This window comes from Gallus gallus, chromosome 9 (assembly GCF_016699485.2).
Source record: "Gallus gallus isolate bGalGal1 chromosome 9, bGalGal1.mat.broiler.GRCg7b, whole genome shotgun sequence".
NCBI lineage: Eukaryota > Metazoa > Chordata > Aves > Galliformes > Phasianidae > Gallus > Gallus gallus.
The window spans coordinates 12,766,664-12,784,237 of NC_052540.1; the positions used below are offsets into that span (position 1 = coordinate 12,766,664).

A 17,574-nucleotide genomic window follows, 5' to 3' on the forward strand; every position below is an offset into this window, starting at 1 on the left:
CCCTACAAATACAGTGCCAAGTTTTACAATGCAGCTCCAGCAGGTCTCACCCAGGGATCTTAAGAAAAGCTGAGCAAGCAAGCTTGGCTTCCTGTCTCAAGGCCTAATGTTAGGACCTTTATATTTTGATATTGTTTCAAATCATTCTTACTTTTTCATCCACAGAATTACAACTAATAAAACTACATTAGAAGTTTGGACAGGCTACAGGAATCCGGATTTTGTGTGGGTGGATGAAAACTGTGCAAAAAGTGAAGTTATTTTCTGGTCACGTACTACAAAGAGGCAAAATGAAAGTTCTACAACTTTCTATTATTATTATTATTATTATTATTATTTTCACAGTACCATACCAAATGGGAATCTATATTAGTCCAGATGTGAAAGAACGATCCTTTCCTTGTCTTTGCTCTACAGGAAATTTTTGGCTACAAAACCCAGTGCTGCCGGAAGGCTCTGTGCATTGCTGGGTACATCTTGTCCTGCGGGGCTCTGCTGCTGCTGTTCTACTGGAAACCAGAATGGGATGTGTGGGCAAACTGTGTCCCCTGCAGCTTGGAAGAAGCAGACGTTGTGTTGCTTAGAACAACAGTAGGTGCCTACTTTAATCCTTAAATTAGTCCCTAGTATGTAGTTAATTGGAAGGTGAGTTAATTGGAATGAATGCAGTAAGCTGAAAGCTCATGTTGCTGATGTATTGCAGTAATATCTTATATTTGCTATAACTGAGCTACAGAACTCTCAACTATTACACAAACTATATGTAACATGATGATTGGAATGAAGATTAACAGCTGATCAGGCAACAGATTGAAAAACTGTGGTGAAAAATCTGTAATATCTGTGATTTCATGCCGGCATTCTTTGCTCTCAAGTCTTCCCGCTCCCTTCCACCATCCCTGTGTTTTCTACACTACAAATCCGTTCTCAAGATACCAAAGCATCAATCCTTCTCCATGCCCATTAAGATGATAATCCTGCAGAGAATGCTCTCAGGGCTGTTATGTTTGGCTGGTAGTTCTTCCATCTGCTGAGGACTGTGCTGAAGCTCTGCAGTATACCTTGATTTTGTTTCATGGAAACTACTGCAGAACTGAAAGAAGCAAATTGAAACTTGATTTTGAATCCTAGCTGAGCCCGAATACTCCAGAAGCTGGCAGGGTTGCTTTACTTCCAGAAGTCTGATTATTTTTGTTTTTTTTTGCTTTAAGGATTCCTGAATAGTGGCATGTGTAATTACAAACCGAGCTACCATTCTATCTGAGCTACCTTCTTAAATGAGCACAGCAGTTTGCAGTTCGAATGCTGGGCTTTGGTGATCACAGATCTGCCTGTTACATATTTTATGTGGAAACTGCAATCTAATATGCCAGGGGGGAGATTTAAAAAACACTTCTTATTTTTTTTAAGAAGCATACTAGCTTTAATCTTGCTTTTTAATCTTCAGTTTGGTTTGCATTTTTAATTACCCACTCTCAAGTGTCATTTTAAATGGATTTGCTATGCCAAGCACTTTTCAGATAAATGGGTTTTAAAATGATCCTTTGTGTAATTAAACAAGAATTGAATCATATCGTAAATTCTTCTTATCAGTAAGCTCTCTGAAAATATGCTCTGGGCATTTGCAATTGCACATTTATTTCTTGTGTTCTTTGCATGAAAATGACAGGTATTTTTCCCTCCGTTCTTTCTGACTATGTTAGTCCTCAAATATGATGGCTACCGCTAATGAGGATACAAGTAATCTTGTCAGCTTGATCCTGAGAGTTCTCTTGTGCCTTACATAAAACCTTCATTCATAATTTATCATCATTTCTGCAATGGCAATTGAAGAGCTTATTAACTCACTTTTGTTATTGAAGTTTGTCTCACTTTAATTTAAGTAAAGAGCACCTCTGTTATTGACTGCTTTCCATCTGAGTCTACATACCAATGTATACTAATTCAGAAATTTAAACTGAAGGTAAATATCAGGAAATAAATGATATTTGACTCAAAATATGAGTGCAAGGAGAGAAGTGCACAAATAATTAAGATACACAAAAATTCTTAAAGACCTTCTTCTGAACCCTTAAATTATTCAAAAAGATGCATATTTCGTACAGAATCTTATGTTTCTGTTTTCAGTTCCAAGGACAGTGTAACAACAATTTTCAGAACCTGGCTAGCTGAGGTAATCAGCTTTCTCCATCTGCCCAACTTCTTACATACTGAATATGCTATGTACGTCAGTCATATAGCTGGCAGTAATGCATGTGGTTCGGTGTTCAGACCTGAGACTTAACATTCTGGTGCTTATTACAGCAGTTGTTCAGACCTCTAAGACTGAACTAGCAGTGCTAGTTATCAGGCAGTTCCAATGTTGAACTTACTTTATTACAAAAATAACAAGAGCATGAGCTGAGTTTGTGGCAAAATCTTGTCTAAGGTAAGAGTGTCACAGTGCTAACACATTTGTTCCAAGGAATGACTGTGAAAAGCATTAAACATCCATCTTGCAGTATGCAACTATATGCTTTTTGGCCTCTTCTTTACAGTATGATCACTACATCTCAGATTGTCCCGTACTATTTGCCTGTTCATTGATCACGACCTGAGCGTTCACATTCCATCCTTATCAGCCAAGCAGCAGACCTCTGCTCAGTGAATTACTTTGTAGTACTTGCATTTTGACAGGACTGTGGTTCTGCTCCCATTCTGCTGATTTATCTGTCAATCACAGGTGCTGGAAGGATGCTGTCGGATAGTTCTTTAAAAAAAGTTGAGCAATTCTCTAGAAAAGCCTACAGTAATCATTCACTTTATAGTGATAGTGAGTTTGGTCTGATCTTGAGGGAAAATGTGCCACTTTCATATTTATATTATAGGATGAATTTCGGATTTATTCACGTAAGAATGTGACATGGATCTCTGTGTCTGGAATTATCAAAAGTAGATTGGATTATCCAAGCTTTGCTGAGGAAGATTCAATCTTCAGCAAAGCCTTAATGAAGCCAAGTTTACAGGTAAGTCAATTATTGCTTGTAGCATATGGGAGATGTAGCAAATTTCAGCCAGGCTTCGTGGGTTGAAAGCGAGCTGTGAAACATACTCAGCTAGGAGACCTGCTGCTGCATCAATTTGTGCTTTAATGTGTGTTTGCTGGAGGCTGGTCTTGATCTGTCCACTGTTCTGGCAAAAATATATCCTGACCTCTTCCAGTTCCAGAGCTTGGAGATGCCATTGAGGCACTGGGAAGAAGGTAGAAGATTAATTGATCCAAGCAGATCATGCGATCCCTCATGGTTTCAGTAAACATAATTAACTCAGTTTCAGAACAAGTACCAGATAGCGTATAGGCACTAGATCAGTGCACTTGATAGCCCATAAAAGAGCTATATGCTCTTCCAAGAAATTGATTTCTAACTTGTTAGCATTTATTTTTGTATCTATAATAATTTTTTTCATGAGAAATTTTCATTATAAACATAACTTCAGCTGAGCAAAACTATTGCCTTTTTTGCTGTTTTGTGTGGGCATATCTTAATGTACATATGAAATTTTAGTGCCAGCTAGTTTAATCAGCTGGCACAGTATGAAAGTGAGGACTGATCTGTAACATTCTTCAGAGGATCAAATTAACAACACAGAAAAACCAAACCAAAAGAATATAGCCCCTAAATAATAGACCCTTTGAGCAACACTCATATCAGTCAAAACATCTAGGTAGGAAAGAACAGATTTCAAGAAGCAAAGAGCAAACAGTTTAATACTTCACTAACAATTCAAAAGCCTTTACTTACATGTTGTTTATAAAACCTTATTGCCTTTTAAGCTACTTAATTCCATAGAGTGCTGTGTAATGCCCAAGAGCTACCCAAGGACTACTCCTGAAGCAAGATGAGTCTCTCATTTCCCAGCCTGGTTCTTAGCATTTTAAATTTTGTAACTCCTTTGCATACACCTAACTACAGACCTCCTGTTAGGTTAATGACTGGTTATAGCTCCAATTAATATCAGGATATGAGTTCACTATAAATTTCACTGTCTTAATGCACTGGATAGGGAGTCTCCTAAAGCTGGTTTCTTATGTGAGTAGGTGCATTGCCTTCTTCCAGCTGACGTGAAACACTATTATCTTTAACAGACTTCATTATTATTGCACAGGGCAGGACATTCTCCTTTGCATGTCATAAATGACAGCATGCATTCCTCACAGATAACAGCTCTGCAAGGGCTAAGCACTAGCAGTGGCTCAGAAACCACCCTAGAACAGCCTTTCTTGTCCACTGGAATGTCCAAGCAGGCCTGTGAGAATTGTTGTTTGCTGTGCTGCAGCTCTTGTTGCTTCTGCTTTATTTTGCAGGTGAAAAGTATCCAAGTACAAAAAATCCGCTATGTCTGGAATATCTATGCAAAACAGTTCCAGAAAGTTGGGTGAGTTCCATACAATGGCTACACAGGACTCCGAGGAAGTCAAACATTTTGGGACTAATGTCTTAAGGAAAACATGTTATTTATGTTTTAGAGCCCTAGAAGACCACCACACTTGTTCAGCTATACACACCAAATTTGGTTCTGGTCTTACCTGCAGTGAACAGAGTCTCAGGTATGTATTTTAAAACACTCCTAGTACTCAACATATGCATTTCAAAGAGATTAAAATTCATTGTTCTTGGTGTACTTTTCTCGAGCTTCTTTTGCATACATTAACATGCACATAATTTTAGCTGAAGTGGCCACGCTTGAAAAATTGAATTAAAAATGCTAGATTGTTTTGTGTTCCTTATCAAGGTTTTAAAATGCCTTTGAGTGTTCATCACTGTTACTTTTCTCAGTCAAGAAATAACTATGCTTTGTAACTAACTCTGAGCTGTTCTTGCTTGTAGTAGCAGAAAGGCTACAGGGGATGGTGTAGATAAGTTGTATGTGTGCTTCTTCAGTGGAACTCCATGTAGTTGTATTGAACCTATATTGAATTGGCTGTGTTACATTTCTTGGCTCTTGGTTTGAGTTGATTTCACTGGTAAATTCATCTTTTCTGACATAAGCACTATAAAGGATATTTTTAAAACTATTTTTTTCTTGGAGAAAGATCCTCACAGATTTTAAATTGGGATCAGTACAAGCCTTTGGGACTATTAGCAGCTGCAGCTTCTTGAGCAAGCTACATAGTCATTATTTTACCTGTAAATGATGTATCTTTATCCCATACAGGAGAGTGATATGTGGGCCAAACACTATTGATGTTCCAGTGATCCCTATTTGGAAACTACTCATCAAGGAGGTTCATCATTTCTGTCATTTTTATCCTTAAGGCTACTCTGGAAGGCAGAGCACACATACAGAATACGATGGACTGTGTGTCTCACTAGGTTCTCAGTACTCACCTATCAAGCACACCATTTTTTCAAATCCTACTTGTGAAATCATCATAAATTCATTTCTTCTCCATTGTTCTGTATGCAGCACCCCCATACGTGTATAGCTGCTTCCTGTTTGTTTGTGTCTGTGTCCTGGGAGCTCATTCTGTTGGCCTTTTATGGGTCTGTGAATGGTTACAAGCTGCACTGGAAATCAAATCTTCCAGGCAAAGGCTGTCTCTGAATCAGCAGAGGTGAAGTGAACAGCACTAGCTGGCATATGCCTACAGCTACACAGCAATGTGCGAAGTGCCAATATCCTTTTTGACTACGACTGGATAAATGCATGGCCTAAGCAGAGTGTTTGTGGTGATGTACTGCCCACAGTGTGCAAGCACCCTGCTCACTTCAGAGCCTGATCTCAGCTTCTTGTAAAGAACAAAACAAAACAAGGATTGGGTTGATTGGATTGAGCCACTCTCATTGCAAATAACATCCTTATTGTCCCTGATTATTTGGCACTTTTGTTCCATGGAGATGGGACAGACTGATTAGACTGGGCCACTGCTCACAAAATCAGAAAGACTGTGGGGAGAGATAACACTTAACTCCATAGCTTTTATTTCAACCTAGCTCTAACAAGATGGGCTGTCTGGGGATACTGGAGCCGTTTAGATATGGCCAACTCTTGAGTAATTCTTTCTCTCCAAACAGGTCTTAAATCCATTTTACGTGTTCCAGCTGTTCAGCGTGTGTCTGTGGTTTGCTGAAGATTACATGGAGTATGCTGCTGCCATCATAATCATGTCTCTCCTCTCAATTTCTTTGACTGTATATGATCTTAGGCAGGTAGGCGAGGCATCTCACCTTTCTCCACAAAGAGGTCTTATTTCAAATACCTGGGAAAGCCCAGGATGTTGCAACAAGCACACGTACTGGGCTATGAGATTTACTCAAAGGTTTAGCAGGTGCAGTGGCTTGACCTTCTAGTCATAATAATCTCTGTGTGGTGCTTTAACCACATCCTCACTTCCCCATTCCAGTACTTTGCTTTGTAACCTTTTGTTGCATCGTCTCCATAATTAAGGTGGGGAACTTCTTTTTCTGTATGATTGTACAGTTCTTGGCAGGGACAGACCCCAGTTTATGAAGGCTCTCATAACCACAAATAACAGAAGGGAATAGTTAGTGGATGAATTGCATCACTTCAGATGTAACACTTTTCCATGTTCACCTTTAATTTATAGCAATCAGTTAAACTGCAAAGACTGGTTGAGTCTCATAACAGCATCATGGTCACTGTCTGCAGAAATAAGGAAGGTAACTTCTGTATACTTCTTTCCTTAGTACATTTCATTTCTGAATCTATTTATATTGAAACTGAGAATGTATAGTATCAAATTCCTTCCAAAGCAGTTGCCTCTATTGTCTCTAAGCCTTTTTAACTACCGTTTGCAGATAGGTTTAGTTTTATCCTGAAGTATGTTGTGGCACATCAATCATATTCATGGTTGTATGAGCACAGACTTACAAAAAAAATTACCAAGGGAAACAATGTCTTTTTTTTTAAAGTAGTGCTGGCGAAGCCAACCACATAATTTAATGGTTATGAGTACACCTAATTGTTGCTTTCGAAGTCTGTTCATCATCGTGGTATTTGTAGAATTCAAAAAAAAGGGAGTCAAACTAAGAAATGTAGATTAAGCTTCTTCAGTCAGGTCAGTACACTGGAGCAATAATTGTTAGTTGGGGTTTTATGGAGATAAGGTATTCTGCAATTTGAACTGATACCTAGACTTTTCTTGATAAGGGATATTGTATTCTTAGGTCCTACTTGCAGTCCTTTGTTATCAGATGTTATAAAGAAGTAATGATATATTCAGCTTCCTTGTATTCTTACCCTTAACAGGGAGACACATGTGAAGCACAAAGATTTCATTGCATGTCACCTACAGGTTTCCAAGAGCTGGAATCACATCATCTCGTTCCTGGAGACATGGTGGTTTTGAAGGAGGGCAAAGCCCTCTTGCCTTGTGATGCCATCTTGATCAGTGGGCAGTGCATTGTAAATGAAAGCATGCTGACAGGTACAGCTTGTTCCTTCCAGATTCACTATTAAAACATCATCGTGGCCCTGTGGTTTCAGCAAGTGGCACAGGACATATGGCATAATCATACATCATCCTCGTAGTGGGATAACTCATAGTTAGCTTAGAAGGGCATTTTTTGGGATGTTTGCTATAAAAAGGACTGAATAGTAGTAAGTCTCAGTTTATCTAAGTAGCTGACGTGGGCTTTGGGAGGAGCAGATCATCATTTTTTTTTCTTTCTGGGGTGCAACATTTAGGAAGTGATCTCCTGACCAGAAAGGGAAGTAGAGTGAGTGGGACAGGAGAAGAAACAGTAGTTATGGAACAAAGCTGTTCCCAAACAGAGCACAGAGTCTACTTAGTCTGTAGGGATTTTTCTCATTCACTGAATATTTCATAATGATTGCTGCAATGTCTCTAACCAGCTGAAGTGTCTGTCCAGCTCTACATTCACTTAACCCCCTTTTCATGTGATCGCAGTGGGGGAGATGCCAGGTGCGTGAGTTCATTGTAAAAAAAAGGGATTTTTGTAGCAGATGTTCATATTTCTTTCTCGTCTTTAAATTTGGTCTCCGTCTGAACTGAACTCAAATCAACCATTCTGAAATCTCATGTAAATGAGAAATTCCAGAAGCCCCTTTCATTTAGAAAGCCTCAGCAACCAGATGTTCAGTGAAAGTATTTCTGCTGCTTTACCTGAATGTATCTGCTCTGACGTACACGGGATATTTATCGGCCCTCAAGCAAGAATCAGGTACTGCCACATTCAGTCTGCCTGAAGGAATAGTGTAGTGACCTGTACATGAAGTTCAAGCCATGTGAACAACTTGTGGATATCACTTGGAGTCACACAATACCAGTTAAGTCTCTGCTCAGGTTTCTGTATCTACTGCCACAGTTCAGAGTCCTTGGACTGTTTTCAGTTCTCAGACTTACAAGGAGCTATTGTGCAAGAAGTTTCTGTACCAGTGCAAAGGGGAGTTTTTCTCTGGCAGAGCCTGTTGTTTTCAGCTAGGCTCAAACTCCTATTCATTCTGAAGATGTGACGATATAAATTTAACATCTCTCTGAACTGGTTTCTCTAGGAAGTACATTTACTCTCTGTCTAGATACTTTACTTTCAGCAGGCTAATTTTAAGGCATACCACAGTTTTCCTCATCTGAATTCATCTTTCCTAGGAGAAAGTATTCCAGTCACAAAGACCCAGTTACCCCAGGCTGATAACCTGAAGCCCTGGAAGATGCACTGTGCAGAGGATTACAAAAAACACGTCCTCTTCTGTGGAACAGAGGTCATACAGACCAAGGGAGATGACAGAGGAGTAGTGAAAGCTGTGGTGCTGCAGACTGGTCGGTCAACACTTCAGTTTGCTTTTCCTTTCATGCTTTCTCTTATTGCAACATGACTTAGAGGTTTCCAGAGTCTGAATTAAAGTCCTCTGGTGCACCTTACACTAAAGGAATTAATCAAAGTTCACAATCAACATCCCCATCTGGACTCAGCTGTTATGCATTGTTTCAGTTTGTTTGGCATACCTCTTAAAAAACCCACTAGCATATGATTACAAAGAAGAATTTGTCTTTGTTTTGAGATGTTGAAAAAATCCTGCTTAAGACAATTTTTTTTTCCCTATGTTCTGTATATTAGCTCACATACTGTAAAATGAAAGATCTTGGCCTTCTTTCATAAGTCACTTGCATTCTATTTCAAAGCCTTCTATTTTTTTTTCCCTATGTTCTGTATATTAGCTCACATACTGTAAAATGAAAGATCTTGGCCTTCTTTCATAAGTCACTTGCATTCTATTTCAAAGCCTTCTATTTTTTTTTTTTAAGAGAACTTTTGGAAATGACTTCCCCGTGTAATGATCTTAATTTATCTTCTCAGGTTTCAATACAGCCAAAGGAGATCTGGTGAGGTCCATTCTCTACCCTAAACCCATGAACTTCAGGTTGTATAGAGACGCCCTCCGGTTCCTGATGTGCCTCATAGCATTTGCAGCCATTGGAATGATCTACACAGTGTGTGTATTTGCACTTAATGGGGTGAGTTACTAAACACAAGACAAATAGTCATACTCAGCTTCAAGAGACTTGAAACTTCAGTGGTTTCCTATGCACTTTTATATAAAAGTATGAATTTAAAATTCTCTTTGCCTTAGTAGATGTGGCCATTTTACAGTGAAATTATATTTGTGACACAATAAACTCTTAGATATTCAATTCTAAGGTGTCAAAACCCACTGTGTCCCCATTCTCATTTCCACAGAGTTCTTAGCATATCTGGTGTGAGCACATTACAGATAATTGCACACCCCTTCAGCCACTTTTCTTCCTTCTGCTTCTTGCAGAGCCCTAAACAATACAGGTACAAACACAGATCCTCAAAGTTTACTGACACTCTAAAGAACTCCCTATTTTCTTCTGCCCTTTTGTCATATCTTTGTATAGTTATTAGTGTGGCGGGGGAATCTTCACTTAGTTACTGCTAAATAAGTATAGCTTTTGGGAAATAACTTCTGAAAAGCCACATATCCTCTATCAGTTGAGTCACTCACTCACATCTCCACTTATTTTTTCCAGAGTTCATTAGAAGGTTCACGAGGCATGAATTTGCTCTGTTTTATCTGCTTTGCCAAGTTTCTTTTTTTTTTCTTCCTGAACAACTCTCCTCCCTCTTTGTAATATGTGAAATACATGCTGATGTTATCACAGTAGCTGAAAATGGTATCAAAATGGAACTTTCTGTGGTCTGAAATGATATCAAAGAAGGGGGAATGAGAAATTGATGAAAATTTGCTGTGTCAAAAACAGCATGGTTTATGGTCAGATCTCCAGGCTTAGAAGTGGTAATAACAGAACTCCAATGATGGTTTTCAGATCCATCTGAACTGCAGATTGGCTTTAGTTTGCAGTGCCTCTGTCCTGGAACCCCAATTTGAAATGCATTCAATCCTTCAGCAGTGATACAGACTGCCAACAATAACAATGCCAACATTCAGCGTACCTGCAGCCATCTTTACACCAACTTCTTAACTTTTTAATTAGAGATCAATTTTAGAAATGTAACTTTTATTTCTATGTATTTTCCTCCACATAAAAGCCATCCTTTTTAGCATTTTCCCATATGTCTAATCTGTCACCCTGATACGAAGCCCAGAGCTACATCTACAGGCAGTTGGATGAATGCCCATGGCAATGACAGATTCTTTTGTGCTTCATGATAGTGAGCTAGGCTCGACTGAAGGTGTAATAACCTATCCTGGCATGTTTGAGCTCATTCATGTGCTTTGCAGGTTTGTGGGTACAGAGAACGCTCTTTAGCAGTGGTGTAGCCTTAGGCCCTTTGGTTAAATCAAAGCAATTCATTTTTTAGGGACATGAATATGTAATGTACCATGGGTAGAAAACAACAGTATGAGGCATCTACAGTGCAGATGAGGAGAGATAAAGAGGGCTATTGTCAGATAATCCAAGCAGCACATCAATCATGCTGATAACTGCCTTTGGTTTTATATCAGGAGGAGGCAGGAGAAGTAGTGAAGAAAGCTTTGGATGTTATCACTATTGCTGTTCCCCCAGCCCTACCAGCTGCCTTGACAACAGGGATCATTTACACCCAGCGGAGGCTGAAGAAAAAGGGCATCTTCTGCATCAGCCCACAAAGAATCAACATGTGTGGACAGCTGAACCTCATCTGCTTTGACAAAGTAACCGCTCTGTTTTGATCACTCCTGCGCTTGCAATGGGAGCAATGCTAGGGGTGGGAGAGTTTGGCCAAGCATTTCCACTGTATTTTAGAAACACGTGAACCAGCCTTTCATCCTTAAGTTTGCGTTGTCTGAATGTACATTGCTGGGCTTTTTTTTTTTTTTTTTTTTTTGAACCTAAGAAATATCTGGTAGTACTTTTGCTCTGCACTGTGCTGATGTTTTCTAAACAGCAGCTTCTTAAAATATGTCTTGCTTTTTTATTCCTTGTGTAAATCTAACGTGCAAAGTTAATTTAGACATATATTCTAATGTAGACTGGCACCTTAACAGAAGATGGCCTGGATCTCTGGGGCTTGCTGCCCTCTGAAGGAAACTGGTAAGGCTCTTTGATGACCAATGGAGTTTAAATTTGTGGAGTAGTGACCAGACACTCCTCCAAGACATACAAACAAATCTGAAGGACAGATGTTCATGTCAAAACCAATGAAAAGTTCCCCTTGTTTAGATATTTAATGTTATTTCTGTATCCTTTGGAAAATGAGTCGGTTATCTCATCCCAGGTCCCGGGCACACAGGCAGGGAATTCTGCAGTAGACATGCTGGGTTAGATTTCAGAGTAGCAGGAGTGCCCTGAACCTTTACAGCAGGAAATTACTGTAACACGAGGCTACTCTTCAGTTCCTACAGTGCCAACGTTTTTTTGCCCATTTACATTTCCAGAAATGTGAACTCACAAAGATGTTCAGACTTGTATCAGCCTCACAGCTTGAGTCCTTGCATAAACCTCAAGTAACGTATTTCATAATAATCTGATGTCTATCCCAATGGACTATTAAATATGTAGAATATGCTTATTCTGAGTATGAGTACTCCATTCAGGGACGTGCACAAGAAATACCTCCTGAGAGAGGACAAAACTACAGAAACATGCTTGATGCCTGTCCACAGGATGAAACTTTAACAGTCACTTTAGAAGTCTCCTTACATAGAATCATAAGGTTTGGAAAAGACCTCTAAGGTCATCTAGTCCAACTGTCCACCTATCACAGACTTTGCCCACTAACCCATGTTCCTCGGTACCACACCTCCACATTTCTTGAGCACCTCCAGGAATGGTGACTCCACCACCTCCCTGGGCAGCCTGTGCCAGTGCACCACTACTCTCCGGGAGAAGTTTTTCCTAACATCCAAACTGAACCTTCCCTGCCACAACTTGAGGCCATTTCCTCTCATCCTATCAACTTATGACTTCTTTATTTTTTTTTTTCTGTTGTGTTTGGTGTTTTCTGATAATAATTTTTATAGTTTCTTTTGTGTTAGCTTTCAGGATGTTCGCAGGTTCCCTGCAGACCATAGCCTGCCTTGGGGCCCAGCATTTAGAGCAATGGTGGTTTGTCATTCATTAATTGTTTTGGAAGGCAAGATCCAAGGAGACCCGCTGGATGTGAAAATGTTTGAGGCAACTAACTGGGTAAACTGTGATCTGTTATGCAAATAATGATATGGAGTTTAGAAGTTTACTTGCAAAAGAGAAACATCCCAAAACCTTCCATGCAAACACAGTTACTGTCTAAACATAAGTAAAACAGCCAGAAGGGATACCACATTCTTAGGCTTCTAGAGAAATGCTCTGTCTAAAGCTTTCAGCCTGGAGTACTTCAAGTATTTAGATCATTTGACTGAGAATGGTGGATATCATGCAAACCCTATTGAAGTATTAACTCTGACTGTTGCTGCTGCCAGCTGACAGAAAATCCTAGCCATAACTTGTATGCAGATGCAGACTGACGTAACTATTTCTGCCACTTTGAACTGAATACAGAACTTCAATGTTCGGTAGAGCTTTGTCATTCTGGAGATGTTTCATATGAGCATGGAATTTCAAACCTAAAGATGACAGAAGGCCTCACAGGTGGGAAATAACTACTACACTTGCAGAGTAACGAGAACAGAACAAGACCAGTAGATCTCAAAGCACTGTGCTTCATTCCCTTAATGTCCCATTACCTACAGACACTTTCAATGGCCCTACTTAGTATCTGATCAATTGAGGAAAAGTGAGCATTTACAAAAAACTGAGAGACCGCAGATCTGAGGTAGGTAAGAGAATAACAACCAATAATTATCTAGTGAAAGATACAGCTACAGGCTGTTGCTGGTGCAAGACAAGATTCAGGGCCAGGTTAGCTAGTTATGTATGGATGTTGTCAACCACATAACACCTGCCTGTTTTGTATCTGCAAAATATGTAGAACAGTCATGTTTCAGGGAACAAATTATCCAGGAACGACAGGAGTTAGAGAGTATTTTTTCCCCAGGGGCATCAATTCACCACTTCAGCCCTAGGCAGAAGAAAAGTTGTGAATTACCTGAAAGAAGAATAATTGCATGCCCTTTGGCACCATGAAGAGTTATTGTTCTCACAGTAATGTTGTGATGATTAAAAACAGCTGACCTGTGGAGGACTTAAAGAGTAGACAATGATGCTTTCTACATTAATATAAAATTTTATTAATTAGATTTCCACTGAGACTATAGCTAGGAAAAATGCTTTTGTGCATTTGAATGTATTGTGATGGACAAAGGGTTTGTCTGGGAGGTAACACAGCCTATTTGCTGTGCAAGAGTACAGCAGTATCTTTATGAAGCTGATGAACCTCTGGATTTGTTTGCGAAGGGGGCAGTGAGTTTTCTGCTACTGCAATTTCTCGGTGTGAGGTCAAGAATGAATAAAATACCTCATTTGGAGGGAAGAAAATGCTCTAAGTGATCCATTCAGGTTCCTTTCAGCTATACTGATGTTGTAACCTAAAAGACTTGTGTCTTTCAATACACAGGTGATAGATGATTCCAGTGGGCACCAGATTGAAGGTCAAAGATCTACACATGCCACAGTTATTAGGCCTGGACCTAAAGCCAACACTGTAAGCTATCTGCAAGATTCACATTCATGATCGAGTTAAACTGTTAGTGTGAGAGTTATCTCTTAGTAGAGAAATGTTTGGATGTTCTGGTCCAAGACAACTCTTCCACACTTTGTCTCACTTGGATTGCATGCAGTGAGATCATCATACTCTTTCTGATGAAAAATAGTTGCCAGAGGGAGCTTGCTGCTCACAACAGAAACAGGACATGAGCAGGGGGTTGCTACATAGCAGATTGTCTAGCCCAAGAATTTACTTTTCCAATTGGCACCAGACTCAGTCCAGAATCAGCCAAGTGGTGACCACCTCTAGAGTGCTTGGGGCTGCAGGTGACTCCAGAAGCTGATGTCAGACCTCTGCTGGTGTGAAAGCTTTGAAATGTCTTGCAAAGGAAAAACAGACTGGTATAAAATGTAGCAGTCTTGTTAAACAAACAGGACTAGCGAATTCCTTTCAGTAAATTGCATCCAATAGCCTGCTAAAGCTGTCAGAGAACTCTTTGCATTGCTTGAACAAAACACTGCTGTACAGATTTCATGAGTCTGTTCTGCCCCACTAAGAAAAAAAAAATCAGTGCATTATACATTATTAACTTCTCAGCATGGCTTGGGGGACTCAACTGCTTTGACTTGAGCTTAAAATCTTCACTGCAGTGTCTAATCCCTTCACTTTTCTTCTAGGCCTCTGTGGAAGGAATTACCATCTTACACCAGTTTCCATTTTCTTCAGCTTTGCAGAGAATGTCTGTCATTGCCCAGGAAACTGGTGGGGAAAAACAAGTCTTCACAAAAGGTGCTCCAGAAATGGTAGCCACATTATGCAGAGCAGAAACAGGTAACCAACATTTGTAAATACTTCCTTGAAATGCATAGATATAAATGACTTTTGGTAGTACATTGTAGCGTATGGTTCTAATGAGATTTCTGAGTCTAAGTAGTTTCATCTCAGCCTGAAATGTTAATTGTGCTTCTAGTCTAACGGTAACCTTTCATACAGCCCTTCTCAGCAAAGAAGCACTGTTTGCATACAAAACTATCAACTATTGTACAAGGCATTCAGTTTCCACTAGAATTAGTATTTGAGTTACTCACTGTACACCAAAAAACATTTTCTGTTCAAGCCTTGAGCAGACAGCTGGAAGAGCACAGCTCCTTTATGATATACTAGAAGAAGGTAAATCTATGCAGAATAGTTTAAGATCCTCAGTGGGGACTGGCAGAGAACTGGCAATGATTTTCTTATTGAGCGAAATTCATTGTAGCAGCTCTCCTTAATGCCCAAGGCCTATTAGAACTAAGTATACCTCTCCTCTAAGACAGAAGCTTTAGAGAAGGTTCCCAAGACCATCCCACTTCTATAAAAAAAAAAAAAAAAGAAAGAAAACAGCCAAATGCTATGATAAGCTGTCTTTTCCTCTTTTGCACAGTCCCATCGAACTTTGAAAGCAAGCTTCTATTCTACACAGCACAAGGCTTTAGGGTGATTGGATTGGCATATAAATCTCTACAGTCAGGAAAGCAATCTACTGATCTAACAAGGTAAGCAACAGACAGCTTCTTAGCTTCTTATTAGCCACATCCAGCCATAAGCCTCACATTATATCATTACCAGAAGGCCTCTACCAAGAGCAGGGCTGTAGTATAGGTGGGTTTGCTAGATGCAGGCTAAAGAGAATCTGTTTAAATCTGGATATGGATCTGAGAGTGGATATTGCTACCCAATACCTGTAGCACATACCTATAATCTTTACGTGTTTCTTAGCAATGGATCAACATAGACAATTCAACTCTAGCACAGCCTGCAGCCTAGTACACCCCTCCCTCAGCCCATAATTTCTACCAGTCTCCATTCATATTTATCTAGGATTTCAGTCAAATATGCTTTTTTAAAAAAAATTTTTTTTTATCCTGGTTTCTTGGTTAAGCAAAGGCAGCAGATGACCCCCATTACACTACCTATTCTCTAACCCAGAGAAAGTCAGACTGTCTTCTCCTGTCATCTTGCTCTTTTTAGCACTATAGCTTTAGTTTTCTTTAACTTCTGAAGAAGCCAGAAAACTCTTCTGCTATTCTCATGGAATTAGTTTCTCCACAAATCTTACTCAAGAATGCCCACACATGAATCCATAGGCTCCTACCAATATCCCTCTTGCCTGTGATACTCCTGAAACATCACTTGTGAAACAGTTGCAATTACTTTGCACATTCATTGTCCTCTGTTTACTATCTGCAGGTCCTAATTCAGATGGAGTTCACTTGCTCTTTCACAGGGTTTTCCACTTTGCTGAGAGGGCCCAATGACTTGGAGACAAAGAGCAAATTCTTTATCTTCTTGTCACAAGTATCATAACAGAACTATCCAACCCAGTAGGCAAATGTGTACAAAGTGGCCCAGATTTTGTAATTGTGTGTTCAGTTATATTTGGGTGAAGTATACACTGCCAGGAAAGAAAAAGGACAAGTGGAGGTCAAACTCAATGGTCCTGCTGTGAAAGCAGTGACTATTCAGCACCACCTGACTCAGCTACATCGATTAGTTACTTTGACCGCCTTGCAAGTGTTTGGCATCACCTACTTACTACAGTGGCTAAAATAAGTGTTTGAAAGCTCTTCAGAATCAACCTGGCTCCCTGGGGGACCTCTGTTTCATGTCATTATTTACCAAATTCTGTTCTCAACTGTATGTGTTCAGCTGCAAAAATGGCAATAGCACAGGAATAAAGAATAGGAAAGAACAGAGTTGGAGAACCCCTGTGCATGAGTAGAAAACAATCCAACTTATCCTTCAGGCTTGATTTTTGCATGAGGAGAAGATAGAACCATTTTGGCACTTTCTTTTATTTATTTGGTAATAATTAAGCAAACGTGATCGGAAAGCTGCCTATGTACTGAACTCTTTCTCCAGAAAGAGGGAAGTATAGAAGGGTGGAAGACAAACTGAAGATCCTCCGTATTCAGCTGACACCACTCACTGCTGGTGGAATGCAATCCCAGATGGTCTTGAAATAGCACCACAAAAACCAGAAAGCCTCAGACTTAAAAACTAACAAGTTATTTACATGCTTTGAATTAGATCGGATGATTAACACTTGTAAATGGCTATCAGCAAATTCAGTGCAAAAGCAAGGTAGGGGGAAAAAAGAGGAATTAAATTTTTCCATCTGGTCTTCATCTAAGGGAGGAGGTGGAGTCTGATCTGACATTCCTGGGTCTGCTGATAATGGAGAATCGATTGAAAAGAGAGACAAAGCCTGTCCTGGAAGAGCTCAGTGATGCCCACATCAGGAGTGTTATGGTCACAGGTACCAAAATAGGATGGATCATTTTGACAGCTGCTAGTGCAGACAGAATTCAACCACGTGTGAGTGAGCAGTCTGCTGCTTTGTCACCAGCACTAGTAAGAAGGCACAGGCATTTGTGTCCTACAGACAATTACAGTCCAAGAAGCACCTGTGCTGTAACAACCACATGAGTTGATGCAGGCTTATGTTTGACAATTTCACCAC

General features: G+C 39.8%; 1 protein-coding gene across 4 annotated transcripts in view; it reads left to right on the top strand.

The window, feature by feature from the left end:
* The window catches only part of ATP13A4 (ATPase 13A4), a 33,402-nt gene that overhangs the window by 4,664 nt on the left and 11,164 nt on the right, over positions 1 to 17,574 (top strand). For 2 of the 4 annotated variants that reach the window (NM_001031314.2, XM_025153362.3), the window contains exons 2-18: positions 418 to 591; positions 2,868 to 3,005; positions 4,346 to 4,416; positions 4,508 to 4,588; positions 5,197 to 5,266; positions 6,057 to 6,191; positions 6,590 to 6,662; positions 7,298 to 7,429; positions 8,612 to 8,782; positions 9,321 to 9,478; positions 10,954 to 11,142; positions 11,460 to 11,521; positions 12,466 to 12,616; positions 13,983 to 14,069; positions 14,750 to 14,903; positions 15,496 to 15,607; positions 17,246 to 17,370. In NM_001031314.2, the coding sequence (NP_001026485.2) occupies positions 418 to 591; positions 2,868 to 3,005; positions 4,346 to 4,416; positions 4,508 to 4,588; positions 5,197 to 5,266; positions 6,057 to 6,191; positions 6,590 to 6,662; positions 7,298 to 7,429; positions 8,612 to 8,782; positions 9,321 to 9,478; positions 10,954 to 11,142; positions 11,460 to 11,521; positions 12,466 to 12,616; positions 13,983 to 14,069; positions 14,750 to 14,903; positions 15,496 to 15,607; positions 17,246 to 17,370 (2,083 nt within the window). Of the gene's footprint in view, positions 1 to 417; positions 592 to 2,867; positions 3,006 to 4,345; positions 4,417 to 4,507; positions 4,589 to 5,196; positions 5,267 to 6,056; positions 6,192 to 6,589; positions 6,663 to 7,251; positions 7,430 to 8,611; positions 8,783 to 9,320; positions 9,479 to 10,953; positions 11,143 to 11,459; positions 11,522 to 12,465; positions 12,617 to 13,982; positions 14,070 to 14,749; positions 14,904 to 15,495; positions 15,608 to 17,245; positions 17,371 to 17,574 lie in introns of those variants that run through there. The other 2 variants (XM_015291401.3, XM_040705569.1) reach the window with 2 other exon arrangements.